The 23,948-nt window shown below is 42.1% G+C and overlaps 1 protein-coding gene across 1 annotated transcript in view; it reads right to left on the reverse strand.

Moving 5' to 3' along the window:
- Positions 1 to 23,948, reverse strand: part of MAPK11 (mitogen-activated protein kinase 11) — a 212,278-nt gene that overhangs the window by 119,109 nt on the left and 69,221 nt on the right. Inside the window, exon 2 of the mRNA XM_078679120.1 lies at positions 9,696 to 9,825. Within this exon, the coding sequence (XP_078535246.1) occupies positions 9,696 to 9,825 (130 nt within the window). The remainder of the gene's footprint in view (positions 1 to 9,695; positions 9,826 to 23,948) is intronic.

Raw genomic sequence — 23,948 nt, forward strand, 5'->3', positions numbered from 1 at the left:
GAAAATCCAACTTAAAATTTTCCAGACATTACTTGCATGTTGTGGAGTCATACGGTCATTAATCTAGGCACACACTACTACAAGCTGGCTGAATATATTTTCGCTTTCATTCTCAATTACCTCCCCAGGTCTGTAATTGCTAATGTACAACTGCAGGGACATGCAAATCAGCATGATTTTGGCTTATTAAGTGAAATCACAGTCCTCTTCACTTCACTTTAGAAGCTAAAAAATGTTTAACGTTTTAAACGATATTACATTTTAGTTTTTCAGTTCAATGGTACCTGGCAGAAGACTAAAAAGCAAGATTAGCTTGAGTTACTTTGTCTGGCTTCTTTTGAATCAATTTAACATATTTGTGTAGGTCAGTCTCTAGTTGTTTTCAGGAGGAAGCTTTTCCATCCAAACGTCAGGGAATTAGCTGCAGATCACCCTGTTTTAACAGCATATTGTTTCAGCGCCAACATTACAAAACATGAAGGGTGCTGCTTGTATTTTCTCAAATTTGCCACTGATCTTATAGGCTGTGTTTTAGGATGAAATGGGTGTTGCTTCATGTTTTATATAATGTATGCCGGCGATTATTACTTTTTAGCTTGTGTAATTCAGGCTTGGCTAGACATGGAGGCCACCAGTAGGTTGCCTGTGAAGATCGTTTGCTACCCAGAGCTGTGAAACTTGACATTAGCATTAGCATTAAATAAAGGACGGCCTTACCGCGAAAGGCAGCAAGAACTAACAGTCCAACAAAAAGTAGGTTAGCAGAGCCACCAGCCCTATCAACTATCTTAAATAATTTCAAAATCCTGAAGAAGCTCCACTTTCTTTGAGTCTAGTCTAAAATCAGGTTGCCTCCTTTAGCTTATCACCATCTCGCACCCTCACTCCCAAATTCCTGAATTTATTCTAGTCTCCTGGAATATTAAGTGAAATCAGAGAAACATCAACTGGGTGAAGTGGAACAAACAAGAGCTAATGTCAGATTTAAGCTTTAAGAGGACATTCACTTGAGTTTGTGTCCAGTGTGTTTGCTATCAAAATATGCCTGCCTCCGAAAATCCTCTAAATCTTCCAAGTTCTCTTGCTCCACAGCTTCCCAAAAGTAATATCAGAAAAAGTTGTGTTTTTGATTTTGGAAAAAAAAAGTACAAGGATTTCTTGGCCGACTCTTCAAAGGAGTGAGTCAGGAAGAGTTTGGTTCCCTGATTTGAGAAATTATCAGGATTTTACAGCGATCTCTTTTAATTTCAAGAGACAAATGTGCTAGTCTCATTCATCAGCTTTTAGCAGACCTCTTATGAGGGTCGAGATGGTGGGATATCTCTGGCAGTTGCCATGAAGGTGTTAGTCCCCAAACCACCAAGAAGCCGGTTTCCTTTGCACTAGACTCAATCTCAGCCTGATACCACTCCTCAAGCTGTGCACTGTACACACAACAATTGTAATAGACTTCAAATTAGTTGGTAGATCTGGTGCTTCCTATTATGTATACAGGGGTTGGTTTGTGTCCTACATTCAAAAGGAATAAAACGTACTTCTAAAAAAATAACTTTGTACACTCAACATATATATGCATATATATATTTTTATATTTATTTTCACTGTGTATTTTGTTTTCCACGGGTACATTTGAGAGGTAAGCAAGTCTAGTTTGCCCAGATTTCCATGAGCAGACCCACGTTAGTTGGTCTCCTGCTTGGGACTTACAATATTTTTGTCCTGAAACTTGACTTAATGTCATTCTCTTTCCAGCATTTAATTGAGCCTTTTGCCGTATATGGACTTACCATGCATTTTTACTTTTTTTCTCCTTCTGTTGTGTACTTTGATTAATTAATAAATCTTCATGGTTTCTAAACTTCACTGGTCTTCAGCTTTCTTGATTTTAAGGTTATTTAATTGACTATGTCGATTTGTTTGTCATAAGTCTTCTATCTGTAGGGACACAGTACCTCATATGTGCTTGAAGACAACATCATCCCCGATCCTGCGTAGGTGCTTTATAATATTATCTGATAGTCTCCCATCTCTTTCTTGATACACAGGGTATGTTATTGTAGGTTTAATGATGAAACTGGCTCTCCGCGTCGTTCATTAAACCTTTAATTATAGCAGTCTCTTGTTGAATGCCTTGTTGCACTTATGAATGTATTCAGTATTTCTTGCTTGAATCATAATGTATTCATTTATTCACTCACGTGTGACAACTTTGGTTTTACTTGCCTTTCCAAGTATTCAAAAACCAACAAAAAAGTCTGGGGGGGGGCTCATCTGATAAGACAGTCTCCACAATACCATGCTGAGTTCCCGTCGGGCTTCTCATGCGCTCTTCTAAGAAAATTTAAAGTTCTGTTATTGGAACACTATTAAAAGGCTGTGGCGTCATATTAACACCGGTTATTTACAGCATTTTGAATGTTATGAAGCACCACATACAAATCGAGTTACCTTGAAAAAGTATCTAATCATGCATGGGATTCATACTTCCAATTTCTTTTTATAGAACATGATTACTAACACTACAAGTGCAAGCCGAAACTTCCCTGAGCCTCAGAAGCTCCACCTATGAGCAATTTCACATGCCATGAGCTGGCCAGGCAGGGATTCCAGTGTCATTTTGGAAAAGACTTCATATAAGTTTGTTGTCTTTTTTTTCTCTTAATGTGTACCTTTTACTAATCATCAAAAGGGGTAACCAATGGTATACTTACCACTATTTTTCAGAGCTTAGGGTATGTTACTAAGAACGATATTCCCTATTTTACTTTGTCTTATGTAATAACCTCCTCTTAATTATCCTGTTCTTGATCTACTTAAGAACTGGTTTGCACATTCTCCCCAGCCCTAAGAGCCCTAAGAAAGCCAGTTGTGTTCATGTTCATATCTAATGGTTGAGTGTTCTGTGTCATCCAACTTAAAAATATAAACACAAATTCTTGCATGCGGCTATGGTGATGAGCATTGCAAGGAATGAATAATGGATTGTGATTTTGTAAACAATTTAGATCCAAGATTTGGGAACAAGCAGGTATATATGCAATTCCTTCTGGGCAGGACGCAATGTGAAAGGGCAGTTAAGTGTGTACATACTGGCAGCCACTGAGTGACAATGATTTTTCCTCTCGGGTGTAAGAATATATGTCCAAACTGAAAGATACCAAACTGGGTGATGGTGAGGGAAGAGTTTAATCTGCATTTCGGTATTGCCTCCCAGAATGATACAGAGATGTTGGAATAATTTCTTTACTCCCAGCAAATCCGAATAATTGATATAAGGCCCTATGAACCATAAAGGAACACCTATTATATTGTATTATAAAAAGACAAGGCAACTATATTTTACCACTAGCCCATCCATCCATCTGGTCTAATCTGCTATAATAAACTAAACTCTGAATTTTCGGCTCTGGTTGTTTGGAGCCTCCCAGAAAAGGTACTTTGTCAAACCAAGAGATAAAGTGAACTTCAAAAAGTGTTCAAGAGCATTTCCAAGAATTGACATTTAAAAACTACAGGTCTGCAAGTTTGAACAAATATTTCAGGACCACCAAAATAGCATTGCAAAAAAGGTGAAGGTTTGTCTACAGGCTCGCAAAACTCGTCTGTACTCAGAAGAACTAGAAATTCTACCATTACAAAATGATGATCTAAAAGTAAAACAATGTACAATCAAATGGAGAATCAAAAAAAATAGATTTTATACAATCAACTAGAAAATTGCCATTATGGTATCAATGAGAAAGGCTTTAACTGGAATGAATAATTACTTCCACTGCAAATGCCTATGGGAAGTGTTAAGTGCAGTTTTTACATTTCACTCCAAGTCCAAGACCAATCTGAGACCAAATAGAAGCTTTCAATTTAGAAGGTTAGGGAAAACACAAGGATCCCTCTTTAAATTGATTAATTTCTTTCTTCTCTAGCCTTAACGCCATGCTGAAAATGGCCCATATTAAATGGAACTGGAGTTATATAAGGATTTTTACTGCCAGCATATATTTAATATCACCGTCTAAATGTTGACACTCATTACTTTGTGCTTTTGTATATGAAAAAGTATGCTACTGATACCCAACTCATTTTCAAACTCAGTGAGTCAATTTTGCCCTTGGGGGCTGTTTTAAAAATAACAGCAAGTGAATGTACTTAAGTCAGCAACATCGAAGAAGGTAGTAGGGAGGTACCTGAGATAGAGATGTTATTTGGCCTGTTTGGGGAAACTAAAATGCCACCTTCTAAAATGGACTCAACCACTGCTGCTGCGTTCAAAAATCATTTATTTTTACCTACGTTAACGAAACAAAACATTGTCTAGTCTTCTTGGATGAAGCTTTCCCTTCAACCAGGAAAAGTTGGGAGCAGTATCTTACAAGCAACATGATATCCCCAATAGCTTCTGTTATGAGAGTAGTAGTTGTGAGAGCCACCATTCAGGTTGGGCTGGCCTATGAAAACAAATAATCTTGAAACAAACAAAAACAGCTAAATAAACTTGGTATAGCTCAAAACATTGGGGTTATGCTTAAAAATAAGCTTTGTAGAAGGTAAACGGTACCGGACAACAGAAGACCGGTACACTGGCTACAAATGGAAAATCTGGTTTGATTCAGATGCCTCTGTCATATTCATAGATGTGTTTGAACCTGCCCCATGCTTTGACTAAATAATGATCTCACGAATTAACAATGGTTTCCTATCTCCAATGGCTCTTCTAAAACCACCAAGGGAAGAAACCGCTCTTTTAACATCAATATTTTATTATGGAACACTAATACTCCAAGATTAGAACCTCCAGTTAACAGAATTCAAATTCTTACTAAGACCCACCTTTTTTTGCTAGATTCCTATCATTACCGCAGCCAACACGGTGCTCAGTCCCTATAGACAGAGAAGCATTTAGTGCACTACATAAATATAATCCAAAGATGACTAATGGGCTTCATTTTGAGTTTGGTAGAGAGGGACTCTGTCCCAAATGTATTATATGTCCTGTCCGCAGAATTACAAGTGCCAGAGAGGAAAATACATTTGAAGTACAGCAGAAGGCACAACTGCCACATTTGTAACAGAGTACTGAGCCTGAAGAACTCTAAATAAGGCTGGAAGCACTCAACGCATTCTCATTAATTTTTAGTGAACTCCCAAGGAATTTCACATCAGAGATTTTAATTTCCAGTAATTTACCAGTTACGTACCGGAGATGTGGTCATGTTCTCAATCTTTCTATCTGTTTGGCTGAAGTTATGGTACGTATTTCGTACGATGGATTTCAGAGGAGTTTACAAAATCTAGCAACAAAATCACAATTCAGCAATGGCTTCACCTAGCCCACTGCAAATGTTACTTGTGTTTTGCTTTTTAAAACAGAATAGACTGGTGTGCTGTTTTAATCTTACTACCGGCCTCCATCAGTCACCCTATGCCAACCAAGCTTCCTTATAGGACTGTCTAGGAATGTCTGCACATATTCAACACAAAACGCAAAGTAATACGCATAAATTGTGCGACACGATTCTTCGTACTTCGGTGGTGGTGGTGCTCTCCCAGTTATCAGATTTTATCCCTATAGTGCTATTTAAATGATGATATCCTGCACTAGTCAGACGCTCTTCTGTCCCTGCTATTAACTACATTAAGAGACAATTCTGAGTAAACTTTACCAATTAGAATAATTACAGGCAGCAATCATAATTCTTGTGCTCCCTTTTGTCCTGATGACCTTCTAAATCATGAAAGGCCGAAATGCCATCGACAGACTCCGGTCTGAGAAAGATACTCATTGTGCAATGATATACATATAAACTTTTGATCTATTTATTCTCTTGCACAAAAAAATTGGAATATTATTGCTTTTTGCTGTTGTTTTGCAGTATGATGTCACCACCAAAAACAGCCAGAAAACTAAAGGTGGAACAAGAGGAGGGGTGTGCTCTGGGAGACACCAAGAGGAGTGGCGTCATTGCGACTGCAGGACGAGGAGATAAAGGGATGTTGCCAGAAGACAGGAGCACAGAGGTCGCGCCTGCAGGAGCAGAGACATCGGACCGCACTTGGAGGAAGGAAGCAGCCAATCGAAGGATCTAGGACAGCGCGACACCTTACAAGGACCGTCGAGAGACTGAGACACTGAATAGTCCCAGCAGCCCAAGGGAAGGAGGTACGGAGGTCCCTACGGCTGCGGCCTGAGGTGTGGGCCATAGCACCAGGCAAGTGATTGTCTGGCTGATAAATGAATGGCACTGTATGCAGTTGTGGTGTGGCAAGCCTAAAAATGTGGGCACATTGGGCAAATTGTGACTGTATATCCAGGAGCACGGGTGATACCAAAGTCATGGCACAGAACCCTAGCAACCCCTTTAACACCATAACAGTGACTGGCGACAGTAATGACAGAAGCAAATGACTCCTACCGAGGATCTCTTATTTTTCCGTGGGTGAACTATTCCACAAATCAGAATGCTGAAATGGTGTGGAAAGAAAAGACCAGGTGTGACCCAAGAGAAGTGAAGGAACTCTGGGAAAAGTCAAACTGTTATTCTTATGTTTATTGCCACCAATACCTAAAACCTCTGTACGAATATTACTAAGTGCCTGGTCTGTGTCTCGCCTGTCTGTGAGCCGGTTATAAATGGTGTCAGAAGTGTGATTTCCGTCTCCGTAACAGGCAAAAGACATGACACAACCAGTTACCATGGCGAAAATGATGCAACAATTGGCGGACGTTCAGAGACATTTGTAGTTGGTCGTTGAGCAACAAACACAGACAGCAGCTGGAGGAGCTACGCTAGGAACCAAGATGGCCGCATAAGCTCCCGGCTCCGCCGACCTCCGTCGCTAGCTACACTATCCTGTCAAGTATCCTGATTTTGCACCCGACCCCCGTGCGGCTGAAGTGTTGCTGATCCAGACGGTGTGCTCTGGAAACTTTTGCGGGCTCGAACGGTGGAGTTCTACCGTGCTTCATTTTTCGGCCCAGCCCAGTGTGTGAGCCGGGGCCTCGAGTGCTGACCCAGCAGGGTCTCAGTTGAACAACATCGGCTGCGGGACTTAGGCAGAGTCCGGTCTTCCGGAGTGGAGGTTATTTTTCGCCCAACTCTGATGGCGGTCGTGTGGCCTGGTTGGTGCTGACGGAATAGTGACCGAGAACACATCTGGCCGTGGGTGGGGGTCCTCTCCCCAGAGACTTTGCAGGCCCCGGGTCTTTCGGGCTGGGGTCCCCGCTCGCTGCTGCTGCGCAAAGTTGGTCGTTGAAAGGGCACCACCCGTGACCGTCCGCTCCGCTCTTGCTTGATTCCCCAGAGTTGCCGGGACCTCCGGGAGTGCTCGAGCGTGAGGAGATGGATCGGACGGAAAGTGTGTTGTCACTAAGAACCATAATGGCCGCCATCGGGGCGCTTCACCACCGAGTGGACTCCATCATCCACAAAATGAGCGCAGTGGTTGAGACCACATGTCCAGGACCGGACTCTGACCTTTTGCCAGCCTTGGAACGAGCTGATCTTCCCGCTACACGAAGCTCTACTGAGGAGGATGGCCCCGTGCAGATAAACGGATTGAAATCCCTGAACGATGTTCGAGCAATGACCTGCGAGTATAAGAACCCTTCGGGTGTTTCACTCCCAACAACATCGACGCTAGTGATGGACCTACTTCGCGTTTCACGTCTGGAAGTTTTTTCTACCGCTTTCTGGATTGTTCCTTTCCCCGCTTCCCACCGATTAGCTTTCCTGCATTTTCCGGAAAACTATTTTCGAGACTTATTATCGGTGGGGGAACATTTCAGTGTCCTTGCTGCATTGCGGGATTTCATACTTTTGATTGGTCTCTCCTGTACTTCTGTGACTTTCCTTCGCTACTCTGATTCTCCTGTCCACGCAGTGGTTCTATTGGTGGGAGTTCGTATGAAGATCGTAAGGGACAAGGTTGTAAATGTATGTAAATGTATTGCGACTTATATAGCGCACGTATCACCCGAAGGTATCAAGGCGCTTGCTTAGGGAACCCGTCCTGGTATTCCCCTGTGAGATACCCCGGCAGGGTATCCACAAGGTGAAAGCCAGGCATCCCACCGCGAGGGGCCGTAGTGGAGATTAAGCAAGCTATTGCCCAGAGTCGCAGAGTGTGACCCCGTGAGTCGAGTAGGCACCGGAGCGAGAATTGTCGAGTCTGTGGAATTTTGAGCCCGAGACCCGCCGAGGCGGGGAATCGAACCCTGGTCCACGGCCGATCTCAGCTTCCGGGTCTGCCGCCTCTAACCACTGAGCCACGCTTCTCCAGGTTGAGTTTGACTATCTGGGTTCGACTCTCAGGCTTCAATGGACACAAGGATTCTACTGTTTTTGCCGATGCGGGGATCTGGGTGGTTGGTATGGCTTTCCCCTATCAGTTCGCTAGTGCTATCTTTCTTGTATACTTTTTGTCTGTAGGGGTCGCAGCTTTTGGCGGGGGGGGGTGAGAGACCGGGAGTGTGTATGATAATTTCCTCCTCCAATTTCCATAATTGGTAATTAGTTAGGTGGGGCGACAGGCACGCTGCTAGTTGGGGTGGGGCGGAAGCCTTATGCAGAGGTGCAGGGAGGGGTATATGTTGTATTGTCCTAGTTAGAGTTTTACGTCTTTACCTTTTGCTCAAATTCAAGTAGTGGACGCTATTCATGGCAATATCCTGATTGGTGGGCGGATGGGGCATGGGGTGTCGCCGTCACTTCACATTCTTCGTAATGTCATGCCTTTAATCGCTGCCGATGGATAACGATTGACGCTCCTCTCTTTATCCTTATACGTTGCCCTTGATGATGACTTTCTTTGCTCGAATTTTTTAAGCTCCTGTTTTACTTCGTGTCGAACTGGTCAATAATGTCGATGGGTTGATGGGATGATTATTATGTACCGTCAGTTCTCGTATTATTTACTCGGAGGATTGCTTACGTCATATTGCCCACGTTCCTTGCTCAAAACATTTTTGTATGTGCATTGCTCATTCCATGATGTACAGCGTCTCCTGCCTTATTGTATGCTATTTGTATTCCTTAAAAATAAGATTCTTTAAAAAAAAAAAACAGACAGAATATATATGCTGCTCTGAAGACCCAGGCCACTTTGATTTCGGACAATCAACAGGCACTTTAGGTGGCGTTCCTGTAACTAACTGATGCTCTAGTGAGCTCTAAAGTACATCACATCCCCCACCTCCCCCCTGTACAAATGGTGTCAGAAGTGGGATTTCGATCTCCGTAAGAGGCTACAGACATGATATAACCACTTACCATGGAGCAAATGATTCACTCAATTAGAGGAAGTTCGGAGACATTTGCAATTGGTCCAGTAAACACACATACACCCAAAATGGCCTCATCAGCAAATGAGTTACTTTTCAGAAAAAGAATAGTAATGAGAAGGGAGTTGAAAAGCTAGTTTTCCCTTTGATTGTTTAAATGGTGGCAGAAGTTCATCAAGCTGCCTCTCACTCTTCAAGTAAATTTAGCAGAGTAGGATGTCAGAACTACACTTTATTAAGAAAAATATATGCAACATCTTATACAGGAAATGCAGATCATTCATTTCATAGATACATGTTTATATGTCAATGCCCATACGCAGGGTTAAGTGCACACCATTATCCTATGCAGGTCAAACAGCAAACAGTGGAGAATGACGAAATCTAAGCGAGATATGTTTGAGAAGAATTCACTTACGTTTTCATGTTTCATATGCTTGAGTAACCTCAGCTCCCTGTAAGTTCTTCTTGCATGAATAAGAGACTGGAAGGGCCTCGAAAGCTTTTTCACTGCCACCTTTTGCCTCGTTTTGGTATCATACGTTGAGCTGCAGTAAAACAAGTAGGAAATAAAAGACCAATGTTACATTCATAATGCCAAGGCTTGGTCAAAGGCAGGGGCACATTCCTATTCATGCTACAGTTAAACTTCACCATAGAACAAGGCTCATTTGTTCAGCGCTTAGATCATTGATCTCTTCAATTGAAGAACTAAAAGCTAATCAATCCAAATATAGTGTCTGCTAAAAATAGCTTTTCAATCATACAGACTTGCTTTGCTCTTCTACTCAAATCCTTTATTCCATGCTTCGGTCCAGGGCCAGAGGAGGGATAGGGGCAGTAGGGGCAGGAAGAGTTGGAAGGAGGAAAGGAGTATGGGGCTGCAAGAGCATAGTGGGCGGAGGGTGGGAACGGTGCTCAAAGCAATGTTTTGTGAGAAGTGACAATGTCCTCAAAGTAATCTGCAGAACATTTCTGACACGAAGTTAGAAGCAGTCTATTAATTAGCTATATCATGGCTACTTTACAAGGTTCTCTGTTTAGATCTACATCATTGAGGCAACCAGCCATTTAGATCATTTATATTCAGAGTTTGAATATTCAGAGGGTCCGAAGATGCACTATACTTGATCTGTATTTTATTTTCTGCTATTGTTTCTTGGTCTCCAGCTCCCGCCCCAATGAGTGGGATCTATCAGATACAATAGCCCAAAGACACTGGGTTGTGATAATCGGAACCTGAAAGAGGCCTAAGAAATTAGGCTTGCAAAGGGTTCCATGAAAATGGAAAGGTGAACTTTTACCTAGTGCACTTCAATTTTAAGGACGAAACTTGCATTGCAAATTTATTTTAAGACTAACTCCGAGGTGAATCTATGGCTCCTGTGAGGCAAACCACAGAAAGCACTATTAGCTAACTTACTTTATCGTGCCATAATGTGTGCATCATACCTCCAGCTCAGCCATACCCAACTTACAGCAAATGGCTGTTAAAGCTCTAAGGCTAGGAGAGAAGAGCTCCGACTGATGAAACATGCTAAGAATGACATTGATAGCAATATGTTAGCTGTTTACGACATGTGAAGCCTACCTTGTCGCATGTAAGCTCAATTCTAGCTCCAGAGATCTCACTGAACCTCCACCATCCTTTCTTGTACAATCATTCCCCCATCAGACAGCAAATGAGGGACCAAAACTATATTTTAAAGCAAAAAAGACTTTCAAACCTTTAGCTTGAGCTACAGCAAGCAGCCAACATACCTCTCAAGTTAAAGAAAGCGTCACATGAGCACCTGTTTAACCCACCTTCGTGTAACCCTAGGACATAAAAGGAGTGGCCTGCATGTAGTGGTTCATTGCCACTCCTTAGCGTTTTATACATCCGAGGGACCGGATTATATTTTACTCCCCAAAGTGAGAAAGCATGAGTGGCAAAAGCAGCAAAGAGGTTGCAGGACCATGGTGAGGGAAACAGGAGCTCTAGATGTTGGGGAAAAGGCCTAGGCACAACAGTTTGTGCAGTCCTCAAGAACAAGCAATGTGAAGAGGGAATGTCAGGAACCACACTGTTACTCTATTCCCTCATCACTAACACATGACACAAGGACAGAGCTAATAAAAGGGAGAAAGGTACAGAAAGGAGAATGTCCAAGAATAGAGAAAAAAGACGAAGTACCAGATATATAGTTGTCAATCTTTATGAGAAATAAGAATGAAATATCTGCTAGACAAATGGAAGAGATAATCGGAGGACAGCAGAGATTCAAAAAGAGGGTGTTCTACTTATCATCCAATCTACCTTTCCGCAAAGCATCAGCCTAAAACTGACAATCACTTGGAGGTTTCCCATCAAGAGTTGCTGCACTCAGGGGTTTTGGGCGATATAGGTGAGCAGAAACAGATAGCACCCACTATTCAGAAGCAATCGATCAAGGAGTAAACTGAGGCCTTTAGCTTACATGTCTTAACAGTTAAATCTTATTAAGACCGGATAATTCTAGTGGCAATCCTCAAAAATCTAAAAAAAGAATACTGACCAATACAATGCATGCAACCAATTCCAATAATTTAATATAGCCTTCTAGCTTGCCATAGCAGGCTATCCCGGCCATTTAAGGCCCGCGCCGAACGCGAGGGCCTTTAACAAGGGAGCAAGACTAATGCCGGTATAGCCTCAGCTAAGGAGTGCTATAAGGCGACGAGAACATTCCACCATTCGAAGACAGAATGTTCTAACAAATAAAATAAAGGCCTCTCAGAGCCTGAGGGTTTTTTAAATTACGTCAACGGATGGAAAAGTTCAGAAGCCTAGGTGCTACCGTGCAAATGAGATTTCCTGCTTTCCTTAGGATAATTTACAATAACAAAATGTATAATGTCAAGTCTCCCTTAGAAGCTGATGAGCTACTTGTCACTATCAGTGAACACGCAAACCCCCCAGACCGCGTGTAAAATTCTGGTAAAATAATAGAGGAATCTGTATAAAGAGTTAAAAAAAAAAGTGATAAAGGGTTAAAAAAAAAAAAAAAGAGGGTAAAGGGAAAAAGAAAAAGAGGGGGGAAGAAATCATGAACACGTGGGTGAGGAAAGGAAGGATAGAAAGGGAAAAAAACATATATAAATAAAGGGTAAATATACACAACCTTTTCACTAAAACGTAGGAAACCAAAATAGTATTGGTGATATATAATTAAATGGTTATCAATACGGGAATTTCACTATAGACCTCAATCCCCAGTATACTTACTGTCAAAAGTCAAGAGTTACATTAGGCTGCAATGGCGCCTATTTTCACTTCTTACATCATCGCCCAAATTCATCCTTGGTTATTCGAGGATCATCAATAGCAACAGTATGTTAGAAAATAATTACCAGATAAGGAATTAAAACCACAGTTTTACTAATCATTAATCGCCACTGCTTATATATATTTTAAGCATAATGACCGATAAGAGCGACATTAGGGCATGGAACGGGAACACGTCCGAGACGACAAGCTAGCAATACATCACGCCAGAGTAAGTTGGGGTGGGGGGGGTTTCCAGGGGTGGGTGGGAAGGGAAAGGCAAAATATAAAAGTCCTCATAAACCGAATTCTATAATCACGAAGAATATAGATCCAATGTTGTCTCAGAGCTGCTGCTTGGCTAAAATAGAAAGAGATGTAGCTAATGACAGGCAGTCTTGCAAAAAAAGTATCAGAGCTGAGGGTTGGAAAACTATGTTGAAGAGCCTAAAAACTAAAAATTAATGTCAGATATTAAATTCCTATCCTGGAACGTAAATTGTCTGCGTGTTAGGGCGAGGAGGAATAGAATCTTACAATACCTACGAGATTCACCCGCGCAGATCATTGCGATCCAGGAAACACATTTAAACAAACAAGAGATTACAGATATATTTAAAAAGAATAAATGGGTTGATAAATTTGTAAGCACGGACCATAACGCTAGTATTCGTGGTACTGCCATCATTTCTAAAAAAGCAGTAAGGGCCCAGATCACGGACTGGAAAACAGATGCGAGCAGTAGATGGTTGGTAGTCAATGCCCAATTATACTCGAAGGGCTTTACCATCATTAGTTATTATGGACCTAACCAGGATGATCCTTCTTATCTGAATATCCTGCAGAATCATCTGATTACCTGTTCTGATCCCATAATATGGGTGAGGGATTTCAATCTTGTCCTAGATTCAAAACTAGACAAATCTCCCACTTCTAGGGCCGTAGCGCACAGTAATATGAGGGATACACTGCTTAGATGTATGTCGAATCTTGGTCTAATTGACCTATGGAGACAAAGAGCTGGTAAAGCCATGGGAGTCTCTTATCACAATTACAAATACAGACATAAATCACGAATTGATTATGCCCTATTTAGTCTCTCCATTAAAGATCAGGTTAAAAACATAACATATCTGCCTCTACTTCTGTCAGATCACTCTGCCATTCTTTTCTCGGTAAAATTAGAGCAGAAATCCACTCATCCATCTTGGTCCTTTGACCGAACAATTCTATTGGAGGAAGAGGAGAAAGATTATCTGATGCAGGCAACCGTCTCCTTTTTAGAGAAAAATTTAGGCTCTGCCTCATTGGTCATGGTATGGGAGCCCTGAAAAGCTTATATAAGGGGCTGCATTACTGGTAGGGCCTCATACAGGAGAAAGAAATATGGGGAGGCAATCCTACATATAGAGCAAGAACTGACCCGTTTGGAATCATCAGATCAGGTCCCCTCAGATAATCAAGAGGAGAAAATAGAATTAAAAGCTAAGTTAGACACAATATTGCAAGAGAGGCTAAATAAAAAATGGCAGGCAAGTAAACTTGCGCACTTCGAATATGGTGAATCGGCTGGAAAATTGCTGGCCTGGAAAATAAAAGCTGACCAGTCCAGAAACTTCATTAAAGAAGTGAGGGTCGCGGGGGAAACTAATAGTAGGTCAACAGATACGGACATTGGTGAAGCCTTCATCAGTGAGTTCTTCCGGAATATCTATACTGAGGAACTCAATGCTAATTTAGATGAAAGGAACGATTGGCTGGATAATATAACTCTACCTGAATTGAAAAGCTCTCAAACTGAAAATATAGACAAAGAAATAACGGAGTTAGAAGTTTCTAACATTATCAAACAATTAACACAGGGTAAGGCTGCGGGACCAGACTGTCTCCCAGGAGAATTATATAGGGTACTCAATCCCACTCTCACTCCAGTCCTTACGAATCTTTTTAATGACATACTGATTAGAGGGGAGTCACCACCAAGCTCCTGGAGGGAAGCGAATATAGCCTTAATATTAAAAACAGGCAAGGACCCAGCCGAGTGTGGATCATATCGCCCAGTCTCGCTTCTCAACAATGATTACAAGATTTTCACGTCAATTTTGGCAGCGAGATTGGGAAGCGAGATTGGATCGATTATCCACCCTGACCAAAAGGGGTTTATCAGAGGCCGGCAATTGGCCGAAATAGCTTACGATTTGGTGGGAGCCGCGGACATCGCCTCAACTTTCGGCCTACCTCTGGCTATTATGACCCTCGACGCCACAAAAGCGTTTGATAGGGTAAACTGGGCATATTTAAATCTAATAATGAAAAAATTCCATCTTGGTCCCAAATTTTGTAGGGCCATAGGCTTACTATACAATAACCCCAGAGCATCCCTACTAATAAATGGTATGCAAACAACTCCTTTTAAAATTAGCTGAGGAACAAGGCAGGGTTTTCCCCTATCCCCTCTTCTTTTTAATTTATATGTAGAACCGTTTGCTCAGTCTATTCGGGAGGATACTAATATTCCACACTTCACTTTTTCGGGCTGGGAAAAGAAGGTCGGCCTCTATGCCGATGATATTCTCATCTATACAACTGATCCCGCGTTGGCATTCCCTATAATTATAAAGAAAGCGGAGGATTTTGGAAAATTTTCGGGATACGAAATAAATGCAGGGAAAACGGAAATTATGGTCTGGAATATTCACAATTTTCAACTCCCAGTAAAATCCTCAATGAGGTACCTGGGAGTTACAATAACCAAAGATTTAGAACATCTGGCTCAAAACAACTTAGCCCGTATCTCCCGAGAATCCCAAACCTTGATGAAGGCCTGGTCTTTCCTCCCGCTTACCATCTATGGGAGAACCAGCCTGATAAAAATGAGTATTCTCCCGAAATGTACTTTCATTTTTAACTCCATCCCGCTAACCTTTGATACCAAACAGCTTGCAAAATGTCAGAAAATCATCAATTCATTTATTTGGGGATATAAATCCAGCAGACTGGCCTGGAAAAAACTGAGAAGGAGAAGAGAAAAAGGGGGGCTCGCATTGCCAGACCTGGAATACTACGCCTGGGCATTTCATTTGTCCCATTCCAGGATGCTACTCAAGATCCCCTGGGAAAATGCAAATGGGCTTATGTATAAGGCAATGTTATTGGGTTCGGACCTTCCAGTGAACGGTTTTCTTTTCAAGTTCGGCCACCAGAAGTTCTTTAAAAAAATTAGACTAAAGTCATTATTGGGCATTTTAAAAGAATGGTCTCAAATAAAATCCAAGGCCGGGATAGGATATCTATCCAAACATGCTCCGATTTGGGACTTACCTGGGCTATCATCACAAGAAGCTAACGCAGTTAAAAGAGTCCTACTAGTTGCAGGTATAACACATTGGGGGGAACTGCTGGTGGAAGGATCAATTATGGTTTGGGATATCTTCAAGCTTAGGGTAACATCATCACTCTCTTGGATAGTATACTTACAACTAGACAGCTGGCTTCGGGCTCAAACTAAGAAGAAAGCAATGATGGGAGAATATAGTCCTCTAGAAAACATCTTAGTTGAGAGACCTGCGGGAAGAAAAGAAGTCGCACTCTTCTACTGGCACATCATAGAGGATGGAGAGCGGGACCACAACCTCCCGAAAAAACTTTGGGGTGCAGAGGGAGAACTACATATGGAGGACATATGGGAGGATTCTTTTACCCTCCTCTATAAAATCATTAAGCCAGCATGGCTGAGGCGCAACCACTTCTTCACACTTCACAGAGCGTATTACTCTCCCAAACGGCTTTCAAAATTCCAACCCAGGAAGTGTTGCTGCAAATGCTTCTTTCCAGCAGCCTCAGATCTTCATATGTTCTGTGAGTGCCCGAACATTGCTACTTTTTGGCAAGAAGTCAGGACAACACTCGAATCTATCCTCAGATCATCCATCCCGTGCTCATGGTCTTTAATCATCTTTGGACTGAACAATAACATCAAGGGATTAGAGAGAGAGTTTTTATTCTATGCCATCTTACTAGTAAGAAGAGAAATCTGCAAAAACTGGGTCAACACAAATCCTCCAATGCATGTAGAGTGGCTGTCTTCACTATATGCAGCTTCGAAGCTCGACCTATCTAGAACATGTAGCCCTCGTTCTCTGAGATTTTGGGACCTTTTGATCAATTGGAGAAGGGATAGTTAGCCAACCCGGGGTTGTTTTTTTTTTTTGGTTTTTTTTTCTCCCCGGGTCCGATGATTAGGCCTAAAATCTCCCTGTCCAAAGGGAGGCACCGTACAGTCATTGGACAACTGGCCGAACCGGTCCGAAGGAAGAATGTCCGTCCAAGCTCTGCTGGTGACATCGGGGCTGACTCTCTGGGTACCGAGAGCTTAGTACTAGGCTTCTGGGTGCCACAGGGGGGGGTCGGGCCTCGTGTTTTTGCGGCTAGGAGCACAGTTGGATCGGCTATATGGCTAATGAGGGCAAAAAAAAAAAAAAAAAACAGTTAAATCTTATTAAGACCGGATAATTCTAGTGGCAATCCTCAAAAATCTAAAAAAAGAATACTGACCAATACAATGCATGCAACCAATTCCAACAATTTAATATAGCCTTCTAGCTTGCCATAGCAGGATATCCCGGCCATTTAAGGCCCGCGCCGAACGCGAGGGTCTTTAACAAGGGAGCAAGACTAATGCCGGTATAGCCTCAGCTAAGGAGTGCTACAGGCGACGAGAACATTCCACCATTCGAAGACAGAATGTTCTAACAAATAAAATAAAGGCCTCTCAGAGCCTGAGGGTTTTTTAAACCCCTGGGGCTTCGTGAGGCCTTTGTTCACAACAACAGCTGTGAATGACAGCACTGGAATGTTGGCGCTCCAGGCTTCTACCGGCCAATAGAAGCCCGGAGCACTCCATTGTTTTCAATGGAGCTCCCAACATTCAAATGTTCTAACACATACTATACGCATTGAAATGAAGATCATAAATTACCACGCCTTGGGTTTAACCCATGATGTAAAAAAACAACTTTGGGTCTTTCCCAGCAGCTAAAGTGGCTACACCCAAATCTCACTCATTTAGTGGATATGGTTTGTCCTTAAGAAAGCAAAAATCAGTATAAACCTCTTCTTTCATTTTCATGAAGGTAGACGTTTTCACAACAAATTCATCAATACCCGTCCAATTTCTCAGTCTAGTAAATTAAGTCACAGAAGAATCCACACACAACTTTGGCCCCACTTTGATAATCAGAACATTGGTATGAAACCCCTGATCTAAAGTACCTGAACTGGTTCTCATGGCCACATTCTTAGCCACATCTAATGGTGGTTCAGACTGCTTGGTAGAGGGTGTTGTATAAATGGAGGATACTTTCACAACACAAATGAAAATCACTGGTAAGAGGGGAAAAATACTTAACTTACAATGCCACTGTAGCTCACATTACGGCTTGATAGAGCTGGTGGGGGATGCCAAGTTCTTTAACTTTAAGACTAAGCAACAGTAATACATTTCTAAAATTAAAACACTTCTAAACATCACCTAGGATATGTTCCACATCTTACAAGCATTCTCCAACTCAAATGATACTATGCATTTGGGACTTCCATCCATGGAAGTGTGAAGAGCTGAAATAACTTGTTTACGACAGATAATGTGGTCATCATCACTCATAGGATCTTATGTTACAAATCTGTTTGAGAAAAACCTCTCAACTCACACAAAAGAGAGCTTGCTTTAAATGCACACCAGATAACCACATATCGGAATCTTTACCATGCCACTCTAGGGAATCTAGGTCAGATTGAGAACAAAGAACACTCATTCTTCAATGCACAAGTGGAGGGGAAGTTTTAAAACCTATACTTGAAAAGGCAGCACAATATGGCAACAATTCACTGCCTCACGGGGCATTGGCTATTACCTATAAAACTTAAAGCAATGGTGAACCCCTCCCTTTTCCAATCCAAATGCTGAAAATCTGCCCCATTTCTAACCTGCAAGATACCAGGAAAGTTATCAATGGGGCAGACAGTAGGTTAACAATCTTTTGGTTAAACGGTAAGCAGGTTTTCTGACAGCCTGTGACCGAATTTGACCACCTGGCTTCGACAATTAACCAAGGACGTGGAATTCATGCTACCACTCTCCAGAATTTGACGTCATTTGACACATCCTTTCACAGCACTCTGCTCTCCTAGTAGGTGGGACTTGGCTGCGGGGACGCACTGCCACATATTTAGGTGAAAACACCAGTAAACCATAACCGTAGAAAATCCTTCCATAGGACAAAACCCCTGCCTTCCCCAGGAAGCCCTGATTACATTTAGTTAGAGCAACATTTATCACAGACATTCATGAGGTTTGTTTTTTTTTAATAGTGTTTTGCACAAAAATGCAAGGCATGTTAAAAATATATATGTTTAAAACTATCATCATATAAGATTAAGGCTTTTGAATTGGTCCCGATGAACAACATGAACCTCACCGGCCCTCCAACAGCAAGAAAAATGTAGCCCTATTAGAATTCTAAGGATAATAGTGCCAAGCAAATACACTACTGTGTTGAACCTGCAATGGATGTGGAACCATCAGGGTATCTCCTGGGAAACCCAGTGTGTCCCAACACCATGATAGGGGGGGGGCCTAGAGTATTTAAAAAAGGAGGCGAGACTGTATAGGTATAGGAGGGTATGAACCGGGTAATCAGAGGTGAGGCTTACATATGTTTTCTTTCTCGCATTAGAGTGGTCTGGCCTGTCGGGTAAAGAGTCTCTTGGGAGCAGGATGGTCCGATCACTAGAACGCACATGGAACGAAACGCGGTTCAGCTATCAAGTTATGTCACAAATGAATCTTGTAGAGCTTAAAAGACACTAAATGGAGGAAAACGTATGTGCTGAAGGATACTAAATGTCAGAGTATTTCCATCAGTAAATGCGGGGTTGCTGTCCAAGTTGCAACTGCATAGTCAACCGCATAGTCTGGGTGCTTGCCGATTGTCTCAATTAATGTTAAAAAGCAGAGACGCAGTGGGTGTGTAAGCACGATGCACAGTCACATGGTTATGTGCTGTGATATCACCCACCATCTTAGCCTAGTGGTGGACCCATTGTGCAGCAATAGTGCAGTCCAGAATACCTGATAGTTCTGGGCATTCAAAAGTGGCAAGGAAGTTCCAAACAAGAAATTATGTACTCTGGACCCATTGGTCATGGATTTAGCATCTTATGATTGGGAAGCTACAGGTCTGTTAATTGCGATGCTGGTATCGAACACCATTTTGTTCTACGCGAGGGTGACATAGCATGTGGCATGTCTGAATCGAAAGGGTAAAACACGAATCGCCATCTTGTGAAAAACAAGAAGATGGGCATCTTATGTATAACATAACATAACATGTGTATTTGTAAAGCGCATGTTCACCACTACGGATATCTTGGCGCTGAATAACAGATGTTTGTTACCCAACTCAATGGTACTCATTTTATAGACCTCAGATGGATGAAAGGCTGAGTGGACCCGCCAGGATTAGAACCTGGGACCATGAGGTTGAACACAGGCCCCTGCAGTAGATGCATTAGTCCACTGAGCCACCAGACCCGGCCTGTATGAGGCAGCTGTCCTTGATTGGCACTAAAAACACTATCAAAACTGAAGAAAATCAAAGCCCTCAGTTCTATATCTAATAGAAACAGAGTGGATTCTGATGGGTGAATGATTTATCCATGTGAGAAAAAGGTATAGAGAAAGAAAGTGTATAGATCTAGTTATATGCATATTATATTTTACATGTAGCATAGCAAAGCAGGACATACAAATGTATATATACAGATCGGTTCCAATTCAGAAGTAACACTGTTACGGGTGACGTTAAATTCTGATTCATGCCCACAGTTCATCAATTATTTGAACCCTGTGTGTGTCTATTTTTCCATGTATTTGATTTTTAGCCAAAGGGATTCTATGGAACCTCCTCGTGTCTGCCTGTGGGAGATGCTGGCAATATTGGGCTTCAGCCCCGTTTTATTTTAACGCTCAGGAGGCTATGAGAGAATTCGCCAGTCAGAATTCTGTTTAATGGGTCTCTGACTAAGAGTTTTGGCATTTACAAAGGCGCTAGGCAGGGTTGCTCCATGTCTCCTCTCCTGTTTGACATTTACATTGAGCAGTTCACCCAGTTACTTAGTAGAGATTCTCAGGTAATTGCTTTCTGCTCCTCCCAGTTTAGTAATAAGATTGCATTATTTGCGGACGCCCTGGTCATTTACATATCAGTTCCCGTTCAGACTACCCTCAGGGTGGAAAGCTTGGATGAGGAATTTGAGGCTCTATCAGGATATCTAGTGAATAAGTCTAAGTCAGAAGTGATGTGTTGGAATACAGTAGACTGGACGGGGAGGCACAGGTGGAGATTAAGTACCTGGGTATTGTTATTGCTAATCCCCTGAGGCAATACCACAGCACAATCTGAGGAGGGTGTTGAAGGAGGTGGATGCATTACTCGCCAGATGGCAGAATTTGCCATCGACAATTTATAGGAGAGTGAATATGATTAAGATGTTGATCCTCCACAGGCTTACGTATATTTTTAACTGCATCCCACACTCGTTTCTCAGAGCGGCTGCTGATAAGATCATGGGGAAAATAAGTTTCATATGTGCCTCGGGTTTGGCAAGGCCAGCGTGGAAAAAGCTGAGGTGCATGCTTGAGAAGGGTGGCTAGCTCTGCCAGACCTGAATTTGTATTTTATGGTCTTTCAGTTTAAAAACTCTACGATGCTTTTGAGTAAGCCGGATGGTTCAACCTGGGGTTTTTTACTAGCAGAGAGGAGCAGGTAGTTGGGAACCATGGGGTTCCTATATAAGTTCAGCCCCCCAATTTTTGTTTTTATAGTACGGCTAAAGGTTATAAAGGCCAAGCTGAGTTTAGAATCAGTAAGATCTTGGTCATTGATCAGACTTTGCACCGATTTTGGATTCCCTGAAAACCCCAGAGTGTTTGAGAGATGGGTTGAGCCTCCCACTACAGAGGGCTGGGATTGCCACCTCGGGGAGCTGGTGTCAGCGCAAGGGATATTACTCTGGGAAGTTCTAAGCGCAAAGACTGGTGGCTCCTTATCAAGGTGCAAATATCTGCAGTTGTCTTCTTGGCTTGTGAGTGCTACTGAGGAGATATGGGGCACCTGGGAACTCAAGTCAACCCTACAGGATGTGCAACCTAAAAGCAAGGAGGTTGTCAATTGGTATTTGAAGTTTTTGGATGCTGAGGATAGGAAAAAGAAGGCGCCATATTCCACATCGGAAGGAATCATCCAAGAGACAGAACTGCAACTTAGATGGCAAACCTCCCTGAAGTCATTATACTCTGTGCTTAAACCAGCTAACTTCAAACTAAATTCCTTTTTTTTTTTTTTACAAAATCAACAGAATATACTGGAGCCCTCAAAAGATAGCCAAGTTTGCACAGGAGCAGATTGAAAGATGTAGAAGGTGTGGTTAATTAAGAGTCAACGATTGAATGTTTTTTCACTTGTCCTGGGATCAAAGGTTTTTGGTAAGACGTTGAGAATGTTTCAAAGGAAATCTTAGGAGCCAATATCACATTAAGTCTTGTGTTGGTTCTAATGGGGTGGATATGGCCTTGCGTAGTCTGCCGAGAGGAGTGCAGAGGGTTTTTTTGTTCCGTCTTGTGCTTCTAGTCAAGATAGATCTGGTAGCTTTGGCCTGATCCAGCTCCCCCGTGTGCAACAGACTGGCTCAAAGTGGTGCACTGGACTTGCTGTACAGTTACTGAGGGCAAGCCTGGTGAGGTAGAGTAAGAAATGGGCTGATTTGTCTAGGTGGAGTGGTATGTCGGCTGAAGAAAAGATAGAGTAAGGAGTCCTATATTTACATCGCGGTGCCACCTGGGCGATGGGACTGTGGCTTCAGCTGCTGCGGGGGGCAATGCAAATACAGCAGGCTGAGGGCTGGATACTAATCATTAAAACTCCTGAGTTTGCAGAAGCTATTGTGATATGAGGACAAAAAAAAAACATAGGACTGACCACTTAATCTAGTTTTCTAAATGATGAAGCATGCCACTTCGATGGATAAGGGTCTCTGTATCCTAATTAAGGGATACCCCTAAACTTGAGACATTCCTACTTGTAGCTATGGAAATGACAAATACATCACAAACATATACACAGATATATATCAGGTACATCAAACATGGTGCTTTGGGTGTTATGACGTGCTAGGGGGTATTCAGCTCTGAATTTAATTGAGCCGTTTCAATCAGTACATGCATAACAAGTTGCCACATTGCCATATACATCAAGGAACAATCACTCCAGTGCAGTCTGCTTATGGCTTCTCACGGAGCCCAGTGCTCTTTGACAGCCACAGTCCCTCTAGCTACACTGATCTGCAGTGACAGATTCCAGTTTTTCTCATATACAGTAATCTACATATATACAATTTCCAGTGTTTTAGTGCTTCCATCATAAATGGCTGTTACACTTTCCGAATCGGACGTGTGGATGTCCATTACTGGATGCAACACTGTCTTCAAGGTGAATAAAAGTATTACAGGGGTGCTAGTAATTGGTGACATAGCCCTGGGGATGTGTCTCTGCCAGGTAAATTAGAAACCTATACATTCAGTTTGATACGGAACTCTGTGTCAGAATTCACACCACAACTGCAATTAAAGTATTTCAGTAATCAATTCAGACATTTAAAAAACGCACAGCAATCTGATGGCACAAGCCATGGTATCTTTCAGTACGGGTAATTGCAATGGAGTGAATATAGGTCACTACAAAGTCCAGGTCTCGTAATTAAGTCTTATAAAATATTGCTGCAGTGCTGGTTAGTGGCGCCTGGTAGAACCATTATATTTCTCTAGTTCTCAGACAGCTCCACTGGCTCCCAGCGAAAGGAAGTAAACTTAAAAATAGTGTGTAATATACAAAAGCACTCCATGATAATAGACAAGCCTTATGCCCTACCCGGTTTGAATGCTGTACCCCTTAGGTCTGCTCATTTTCGGCAATGAGTATGTTTTCAAAGACTACATGCTGCACTTATACTGCATTCCTTAGAAGTTTTAGGAGCATTATGGTGTAATTCAATTATTTCGTCACTGGGAGGAAACCTACATTACTTGATCTTTCACAATTGAAGACCTAGCTAATTTCTCAATGATGCTACCCCGTAACTTACAAATACTCTCCTCTCCGGGATTCACTTGCACAGCTAGCGCGAAAAGATCCCAGTAAGAGTTAAGCACTCGGCAACAAGAAGGAAAATATATTAACAGAGTTAGGACCACTAAGGTGACCAGCAAAAGTAACATGAAATTGTGCAAGCATCTCTGTACTGCAGTTTGACATTATTTCAGAACTCTTT

This window comes from Lissotriton helveticus, chromosome 1_1, assembly GCF_964261635.1.
Source record: "Lissotriton helveticus chromosome 1_1, aLisHel1.1, whole genome shotgun sequence".
Taxonomy (NCBI): Eukaryota; Metazoa; Chordata; class Amphibia; order Caudata; family Salamandridae; genus Lissotriton; species Lissotriton helveticus.